The 10,137-nt window shown below is 44.7% G+C and overlaps 1 protein-coding gene across 2 annotated transcripts; it reads right to left on the reverse strand.

Moving 5' to 3' along the window:
- Positions 1-5,984: 5,984 nt before the first annotated feature.
- Positions 5,985-9,659, reverse strand: LOC125019428. 2 transcript variants are annotated; one of them, XM_047604199.1, is made up of 3 exons: positions 9,331-9,659; positions 8,748-8,810; positions 5,985-8,021 (listed from the first exon to the last, which is right to left on the reverse strand). In XM_047604199.1, the coding sequence occupies exons 2-3, from the start codon at positions 8,789-8,791 to the stop codon at positions 6,224-6,226; spliced, it is 1,842 nt and encodes a 613-aa protein (XP_047460155.1). In that variant the 5' UTR covers positions 8,792-8,810; positions 9,331-9,659; the 3' UTR covers positions 5,985-6,223. The 2 variants fall into 2 exon arrangements, with proteins under 2 accessions (XP_047460155.1, XP_047460156.1); XM_047604200.1 differs by lacking the exon at positions 8,748-8,810.
- Between the last annotated feature and the right edge of the window lie 478 nt (positions 9,660-10,137).

Here is a 10,137-nt window from a genome sequence, read left to right on the forward strand (position 1 = left end):
TACCTATGACTGTTTGTCCTCTATGTATGCATTTGTTTTGTTGGCGCTCATAGCCAGGAATACCTTTGGAAACTAGCCCTAAAGTGCTGAAATACTTGGATCGGAAGACGAGTCGTTGCACCCCAGTGATAAGATCACCATTTGTGTTAAAGAGTTGAAATCCTGGACATCTGCCGAGGGCCGAGGACCAAGGAAATGCACGTCAAAAGGCCTTTAAATGACTGTATGACTGAGCGGTCGAGTTTTTTTTGTTGCAGACTTCCTTTCCGATTTGCAAGTTAAGAGTGTGAGAATTTTTCGTTACCAGGGAAAGTCAACACAGAGGGTCTGGAGCCTATCCCAGGCAAAAGTACACCCATTACAGGTCGCCGGTCTTTCACGGCCAATTTAGAATCACCAATTAACCCAACATGCACGTCTGTCACCCGGAGAAAATCCACACATGGACAGGGAGAACATGCCAACTCCGCAGATAAAGGCCCCAGCCAGCCAGTGGATCCAACCCAGAACCTTCTTGTTGTGATGCGTAAGCGCTAACTGCTACACCACCATGCCACCACATCTCCACTACACCTTTTCTGGATACACTGGTCAATATCACTTTCAGTACGTCTGGTCTGGATCGATTGACGAGGCTCAAGTTCTCGGTCACATCTTCGGCTCACTCCTCTTCAGCTCCTCAGTCTCATCCAAACATTGTCCCGTCTGGCTCTAAAAATGGCAGCGGTCACAGGCCAAACGTGAGGCTTCGAGATGACAGTCCACAAACCAACGGGCGCCGTCGCTGTGGCTACAACCACGGCTTATATGCAGCCTATGGTAATGAAAAACAACAGGATACTGTCTCAGTTTGACGACAAGCACACAATCCCTTAGACGGGAGAAACCATGGGCATGATGACTTGTTCAAGTCTGTAGCTGGAAGGTTATAGGACGCTGGTTTTTAACACGTACCATGACACTAGTTGGGTTCAGTAGACGGTGATTTAAGTTTAACAAACATTGTAGTTTGGCAAACTCATCATTTGAAAGGATTTGACTGGTCAACCTCCCCATTACTACACAAGTCTAAAAGGCTGATACTCTGGTATTTTTTTTCTTTTTTTTTTTGCTGTGATCACCCAATCATGATTCAGCTGGGTCGGAATGTAATTATAAAAGCATTATGAGGTGCTGAGAGCAGCAAGAACAAGATATGCAAGGGAGAACAGCCCAAGCTCTCCTTGCCACCAGGTTACTTTACATATCTGCAACCCAAGCAGCTCAACACTCCCCGCCTCCCCCGGCTCCTTACTGTGGTAATGGGCAAGAGCGGTCGGTCTCTTTGGCACAGCCCATCTGTTGTTTTTGTTTTTCAGACTTTGGGTTAGAGGGGAGTGGGTTGATGGGCGGGTTGGTGTTGGCCTGGGTGAGGAATGAGAAAATGAAGGGAGGCTCTGGCTGCAGACTGTTGCTGGGCTTGTTATTACTGTAGGCTAGCAACGGTTGCACGGCCCAACTGTTCGACACAATGGCCGTCTCTAAATAAAGCCGTGGAATATGGATGCAGTCGGTTGGTTTTACATCTACATCTCATCTAAACGCAAATGTTTTCACAGTGTCACGGCCACCTTGAATGTAATGAAATGTTGATTCAGGAGAGGCTAGCTCTGTACCTAGGTTTGTAGGTCTTCACAGCCTCCTAGCCTTCCACCTGATAGTAGCACTTCTGGTTTCCTGTTTCTGATTTGGACTACTGCCCCCTGCTGGTATGGAGAGTTATTTCCTCACACAGAAGCGTGTTCAAGTGTGGTGTTTTTGACCCGGACACAAGCAACATGAGTCCCAGTGAGACGATGTTGCCAGTAGTTCTGTGGCGTCGGCTCGGCGATTTCAGGCCCTCTGAAAAAAATTGCGTGTTTCGTAAAAATCTTGAACCACTCCTTTACAAATTACACACGCTACCTCGTTCGAGAACAAAGATATGCCTTCTACTCCAGCTACTCCACAAGCTGTCAGCACATTATTATGATTTCTTTTGTGGTTGCAACATTGGCGTGCAACATCTGAGCTTGAATTTCCTGCAAAAGTATTTCAAAGTTACAGTTACAGTATTTCAGCTGTAACGGGGGCATGCATGCTTTTTTGAAAAGCTGTCTCCCACTTTGCACCCTGATATAACAACTGCTTTTTTTTGCAGTGAATCGGCAGTTGCTGAATGAGCCGTGTGGAAAAATCTAGAGAATGTGGCAGGTGCTCAGGACACAAGGTACAAAGCATACAGGGTACAGTGAGAGTCGGGAGTGAAAGACTTGTTGATGAAATCTCATACTGTGCCTCTCCCCTCAAGGTTTTATATTCAGGTCCTTGAGTCACTGACGCTAGCATAAAAATATAACTTTCTCCTCTCACTTATCTTCAGACAAGCTCGCTTTTGTTTGCAATGTAAGCACCCCGCTGTATCATAGACACATTGGCTACTAAAGCCAGCCATTGTTCCAGGCCAAGATAATAGTATCAGTCCTTGACGGGGGGAGTTATACTTGGATTGACACCAGCTGTTAAAGCAGTCATACTTTGTCAACCTGATTAGATTACAAAATTACACTCAATCTCATCTGGCATTAATCACCGGACCGCAACGCACAGCTAACCTGGCAGCGTGCTTCACAAGCCAGTGCTACAAACTAATTGCACGGTGCCTCTCTGCAGTTAAACGTGTCCACAGTTAAGAGGTCTGCCTGTCACAGTGTCCAGAGACTTGTGGGTAATGTCCTGTGAAGAGTTTAACGGGGAATCCAGACACCTTAATCAGAGTACCAATCACGTTTCCCCGAGGAGAGGAGAATATTTTCCATTGTTGTTCCATCGTGGCTATTGTTTCCAGGCCACCTGCGGGGCACATGTGCCGCTGAGCTGGTGAGCGCTGGTGTTTCTTCAACAGTGGACCACACTGAAGCTGAGCTGAAATGTAACAGTTATAATTTCCTCGTGCTTAATGTGTAAGCAGTACGTTGTGTGTGGCAAATTTTTTTTATTATTTTTTTTTTTTAAATCCACGAGCCTTGTTTGCTGGAATCTCAACCAATGTTTTTAGGTGTGTGTTTCAGGAGGAGACAGATGGCAGACACATGGCTCTCCACACCCTCAGTAATGAGTAGTCGTCAATAATGTCTCAATGTCAGAGAAGCAGCAGCTTCGCTGAGCGGTAAGAGGTTACAGGTGTTGCACAAAGCTGACGGTGATGCTAGGTTTGGTATATTTCAAGTGGATAAGTACACACAGAGAGCTTAGACGTCAGACAAAACATGGTGGCTGAGTGGGTATTGGATTCAAAATAGCGCGCATTAATCTAGTGGACGTTCAGCGGCATTAAAGCATAATTTGTACGTCACAGTTTTATCTATAAGAGAAAATCAACACACTTGTGTGTCAATGCACACATACTATTTTGAGTCCTCTGTCTGGAAGAGAGAGGAGCTGGGGAGGAGTGACTGACTGAGAACCCGAGGACGGCTCGTCTAAGAATTTTAAAGACCTGTGGAAAAATGTTTTCCTTTAGTATTTCAAGGCAGGGAGTTGGCCTTTTGTTTAATGAGAGTCAATTGGTGCCAGAGATTTCGGATAAAATGATCTAGGGACTTTCAGTGGTATTTCACATTGAACCACTTCCACATTTCCTCACAAGACCCTGCAGCTTCACCCAAGGCTAGTGATATTCTACACAATACTATTACGCCAAGTACACTCGATACATGTATATTATCCCTCTGGGCATTCACTGTCCTAAAACTATTAAACACCACTGATGGTGCGTAAAGGTGGATGAAGTCTTGTCAAGTAACCACACCCATAGGATTTCTAAGAGTGGTTTTGAAGCTCAGTGCAGTGACTCACTTATAATCCCCTTCATGGTTTGTAAACAATGTGACCACGCCCCTCAAAAACAATGTGTTTTTGAGGGGCGTGGCTTAACTGGAAGCCAAACATCTCAAACACTATAGTCTGTTAACAGCGGTTAGCATGTTTTAATGGACCTTTTTGGCAAGAATGGACGAGGAAAACGCATATTTAGAGAATATACTAATAGACTCACTTTCCGACACCTTGAGGGGATGAAGTCTGGTCTGTCTTTAGTGAAGCCACTCCAACAAAGATCTTACAAAATGTAACCTGCGTACTTGGACACCCCTGAAACACACAGCTAACATTGCATTAGCTAGCGGTTAGCATTAGCATTAACATGTAACGAGAATCTCCTAAATAATGTTTAACTTAATGTAATTTCAGTCACGATTTATTCTAACACATAATGTTTTCCAGGCTGAAACTGATGATGTATTACATATTAATCTCATCTAATAAGAAGTGTGGGTGTTGTTGATTGTCTCACTCCGATGCTTTCTTTTAATCGCCAAGCCAAACTAAAGTTGCCTGGTATGTCACAAAACTCAGTGTTCTTGATTTTTCGGTTTTGGCACCAATAAATACAGCAAGACGACATTTTCATGGTTGAATGTGACGGTGTTAGCCTCAAGCTTCCCTCTGCCTCCAGTTAACATTGTGTAGGCTATGAAGGGGTCTATCTAGTGGCACATAATAATTGTACTTATGTTATTTACCTAGTTAATTCCCTTCTGAGAGAAGCCAAACACTACTTCATTACGTGTATAATGACAATAAAGTTAATCCAGGGAGAGACTTCCAGGTAAATGCATAAATTTAGACAGTTTGCATTAAACTGTATGAAGTGGAAATAACACAAAATGGAATCAGACTTGCTGTAGCTGCATGTGTAGTTTGCATCATTAGACAGTAGGCATTGGGACAAACAGAGACACCTTATGACCTAGATAACCCACTTCTTACTGATGACCTAGGCCTGCGACAAATGACGAAACTCAAATGAAACCATGGGAAAAACGGTTAATTACCAAATCAGTAATCTCATCACCTGCTTGGTATGACTAAACCACTAAAAGGGCGACTTTAAAACAACCAACGCACCGCCATCTGTCATAAACAGCACACATCACGAGAGCGGCGCTCTTCTGATGCTAAATATTATACCAGCGCTCTGCTTATTGCCCACACATCTGTTGTCAGACGCTACGAATCCCCACGCAGAGCGGACAGCGCGGTAAAGTGAACGGACCGTGGGAGTGGGAGAGGCAATGTTTGGGCGGCAGCAGATTTATTGAGTGATATCAATGGAGAACAGCGTCTCGGGTTTAGTGCAGCAGGTCCGCAGCCTTTGAGGCTGAGACACCTCCGGAGACGAGCAGGCTCGTTCCTATTACGATTAATAATGCTAGTATTTACAGGGCCCAGATCTCCCCTCAGATCCCCGAGGCCACGCTGTGCCAAAACCACCAGCACAAAACAACAGAGAGGAGGGAAGGGGAGGTGTGTGGGAGAAAACCCTGCACGCTTCAGCGCATCGCAAGAGCCTCTCCTTTGTGATGCTGTGGTTTTAAATTTTGTTTCATTAAGTCTTCAATGGAAAGTGCAAAAAATGAGGATTTTGCTTATGCTTTTACTTCCGCCACAGCTGATCTTTGAAGGGTGTTGGCACCATTAACGCGTTCTATGTTTGTTTAGTAGAAAAAATTCAAAGTGTGACGCCGCGGCTATCGGCGGCAGGTTGGGGAGCAACGCAAGACGGGGGAGCCCCAGGAAGAGAGAGATGTTTGGAGGAATTTGTTGGTAAAGAAAAAGAACAACTTCCCAGTGTTCAGCCACACTTTGAATTTTGTCAATAGAGCAAACCATCGTGTTACAGTAATTAAAAAAACACGTACTTTAACGGATCGCTGGTGATCCGTTTGGTTTTAAAGGGTTAATCATATCTTTTAGGTGATAACGTTTCTGTCTTTGTCGGCCGTGACAGACTGGAGACCCATACAGCGTCTACCAAACCACTCGGACAGTGACAGCTGGAGATAACCAGTAACAGATAGTGGATGGATGAATATGTCTCGATACATGAACTCAGACATGTTATCTTCAATAAATACACAATGGTTTTATTCACACCAGGTACATGTTCTAACCAATATCTGACCTCGTTAATGTAGTTTAGGTTGCAGTTATAAGGTTTAATACCACCTGAGGCTTAATAAAAAGATACTACACAAGTATGCACTGTAGATGATTGAAACACACTAATCCGTCTACTTCATAGAGCGAAAGGGAGTTTAACAACAGCTGAGACAGTTCAGACAAATCATACAAGTGATTGTTGCTAATGAGTGTCAGACTGAAATGAACCCTTCTTATCTTCATCGCTCTCCAGCGGCGCGAACTCGCAGTCACTAGGCTCCAAGAGGTTGAGGTTCGCCTGCACGGCAACCAGTTTTTCAACCCTTTCGCCCGAGAAAGAAGCCTTCGCTTTAGTGTTACAAAAGTGCGACCGCATGCGCTCGCAGGCGCCCGTCGCCGGCGGTATCTGGAGTATAGCGAAGGCCACGGCGGAAAGCGGCTCGGACGAACACAGGCCCTTCCACCAGGTGGACGCGGACACGTGCTGGCACGAGCTCCATATCCCGGCCCCCTTCCACAGCCCCTGCTTCGCCGAGAACCGGGCGAAGCTGCCGAGCACTTTGCCCTCGTCGAGGTTCAGGTGATGCGACAGGCTGGATATGACGTAGTAAGCTCCGTTTATCTGCTCCCCGGAGAGCGGCTGCTGCCCGGCGTGCTTTGGATCGAGCATGTACGCGGCCGCGTGGATGGGCCTCACGCAAAACTCCTGACACCTGTCCAGTGACGCCATGACGGCTTTCTGCTCGCCGCTGTGCAGCACGGACCCCGACAGGGAGGATCCGATCAGATATCTCAGCTGACTGAACACGTCAACAACACCAGAGAGCACGGCTTCTTCTTTCTTTATATAATCAATATAATTCCCGATCAAGTAGAGCAAGTTTAGGCTGCTGCTCAAGCCTTCCCAAAACGCAGAGTCCTGCAAAATAGCCCTGATGGATGCTTCAACATCCAGTGTGTGAGATATGCCCATTTCTTGTAGAGAGGTCTGTCCCTCGAGGAGGCTCCTGAACATGTTCACCACCCCTGTCCAGTCAGAGCCGGAGGGCAGCTCCAGCATCGTCCATTTAGATGTGTGGGTTCTTATTTTTGTCTTTTGCCAGCATCTGAAAGTCTCAGCTAATATTTTTCTCTCTCTAACGTACCTCACCACCTGCTCGGCCCTCCTGCACAGCGACTTCATAGACGGCTGAGCCAACACGTCGTCAAAGAGGCGACGGATGCCGTACGCCGTGCAGCCGACGGCCGACACGTGCGGGAAAGCCTCCTCCACCTGAGCCCACGCGGCCTTCATTTCCGGGGCGTCGTCCGTGACAACAGCAAAGACCTTCTGCGACCCGACCTCGTCGATGACGCCTTTCAGTTCCTCCGCAATGAACGCGCTCGTGTGCGTCTGCTCATTTGTCTCAGAGCATTTGTAAAACAGCGGCACGGGAGTCGCAACGATGTAAACAATGGTTCCATTTTCTTTGAGGTTAGACCAGCCGCTGCAGAGGATGGTGACGCAGTCTGCTTTCCCTATGGCCTCGTGAACCTGGCTTTGCACTCTGTCATACTCTAAGTCCAAAAGATGAGAAGACAAAGCTTCTCCGGTGGGCGGACAGTAAGCAGGCCGGAGCACGCTGAGAAATCGTTTCCAATAAATATTGTCTGTGAGAGTGAGGGGCGAGGAGGTGGCGTACACGGCTCTCGCCAGGCACTCGTCAGCGTACGCCTGGCTGCGCTGATCCACTGAATCGATGAGGAACTGTCTCCCGGGGGAGGCAGATGGTAGGAAAGAAAAGGAGGGAACGGGGATGGAGGCGGACGAGCTGCCGTCTGGGCCCGGCGACTGCTGCGAAACCACAGAGTACTCCTTGCATTTGTCTAAATGCATCTGCATCTTAGTGGCGTTCTTCGTGTACGTCTTCGAGCAGTAGTTGCACATGAAGGTTTCCCTCCCATCTTTTATGGCTGGTGTGAAATGCTTCCACACACCGGACTGCAAACGTGGCATCGTCCTGTACAAGTATGATGAAGATGAGAGAAATACTAATGAGAAATCGTAATTAATATTTCTACCCCATTTTTATAAACGAGGGCAGTGAAATACCAGAAACATCTCACTGTATAATGCAAGACCACAGGACCGCAGACTCAGGGAGTCACAATCAGGTAGCTGTCTCAATCCTTCTCTTTGCACAACATCCACCATGATTAGATTTAAATAGATATTCTTAATAGACTGGAAACACAGTGCACTAAATACACTTGCCTGGTCATTAGGTACAAACAAACAAGTAAACAAGTAAACAAATGCATTATATTATAACAGTCCAACCCTAAATCCACTGTCATGATGGTTAAAATGTTCAGTTTATATTTAAACGGTGCAGGAAAGGTGATGATTTTAGAAGATGTAGATCATGCTGCGGTTAAACAGACTTGACTAAAACTCTAAATTTGAACTATATTATTTAGCAAAGCCCTCTGACTAAAACAGAAAAATGTGTTGGTATAGATACAATACAAGTTGGTACAATACAACTGAACAACACTACAAAATAAATACGCAATTGAAACAAGAGCAATTTTAAACAAATGCTGAGATTTAGTGCTATCAGTAACTAGCAGTCGACACGTGCACTTGAAAGTTCCCGCAGTTTATTGAAAAAGAATGTCCACTTCTTTCTGGTAAATTATATGTTTCTAAGGTATTAGAAAAAAAATCCCCATAACGGAATCACCTGCTAGTGATACATTTACCGAATCGTCCTGACGGGTAACACATCACAAAGGCAGACCTAGTTCTGTGCATGGGAAAAAATAAAAAACAAAAATTTGATTGGTATTTCAATTGATCACGGTTCCTTTACTTTTTTTTTTTTTTTGGCTCATAACCTTTCAAAACAATATTGTTTACTTATAGTCTCTCAACACAGCTTGCCTAAATTAAAAAAGACCTAGTTGAGTTCTATTTGATGCTTTTTAATGGTTTTAAAATGTAAAACATAACATAATTATGAAGAAAAAAAAGAAGAAATAAATCTCAACTTCTTCTCATCTTTTATCTCTTCCAGACAACCACCCCCCGACAGAAATCCTTCCAAGTCAAAGACACTTATTAGGAACTTACTCTCTTAGACCAAGATCTCCTTAAATATAAATAAAAGTTCAATATTCAATCTTGCCCTTCTATATTGTGCCATGAGAAGGTGTTTCCCTTTCACTTGGTTGGAATAAGATGAAGAAGAATTTAACAGCCTGTGATAAGATTAGTTTATTAGCTGTTACAGAACAATTCAGACACAACGAAGTTTATTTACCCACCTCGATGTACAGACACTACTCCACTCTCACAGCTATCTGAAAGCACATTCAAATCGCCGGATGAAAAATCTCTATCCAAGTAAAGTTACTGGAAACATTAGCCTAGCCGTGCAGGCTAGCCTGACTCAGACGTTAGCCAAGTGCTCCTAATGAAAGGGAAAAAAGTACAAACTGTCCCGGCAGTAAACTTTAACCGGTTAAAGGAACGTCCGTACATTGAAAATAGCCCGTGTTACCGGTCGGCTTAGCATGAAAGTTGGGAAATTTTCTCATACTCTGGCGAGAAAAGTGCGTTATATGTCTTTGTTATGAAAATGAAGCTACTTCCTGACGCCGAACGCTCAAGTACGGGAGCTCACATGGGTCAATAACGCGAGGTTCCAGGTAAACAAGGAGACGAAATGTTTGAACGTGGTACTGATGCGGTAGGAACAAACCCGTGGTAAGTCAGTGTAAAATAATAATAAAAATAATAATCAGTTTAACATAGAAATGCGACCAAAATGTCATTAAATTGTGTTCTGATTCGCCCCTGTGGTTTTTAGATGACACTTACGGTTAAGAACGTTTTGACTACACAGTTGTGTTAATGAGGTCGCGTACTCTTGTTTGTGCTGGTTCACTGTCGTGGTTTACAAAAACACATGTTATTAATACACCACTGTCTTCCTTGTAGAGCTAAACCCCATTGTCTCTCCTGCACTTATTGAAATGCTCAGAAAGTTATTGAATGGCCTCGCAAGACTTTTTAGCTTTTGTGAAATTTTTCAAAATTTCAAACTTTAATGGCGAAAATTAAGATTAATT

This window comes from Mugil cephalus, chromosome 14 (genome assembly GCF_022458985.1).
Source record: "Mugil cephalus isolate CIBA_MC_2020 chromosome 14, CIBA_Mcephalus_1.1, whole genome shotgun sequence".
Classification (NCBI taxonomy): Eukaryota; Metazoa; Chordata; class Actinopteri; order Mugiliformes; family Mugilidae; genus Mugil; species Mugil cephalus.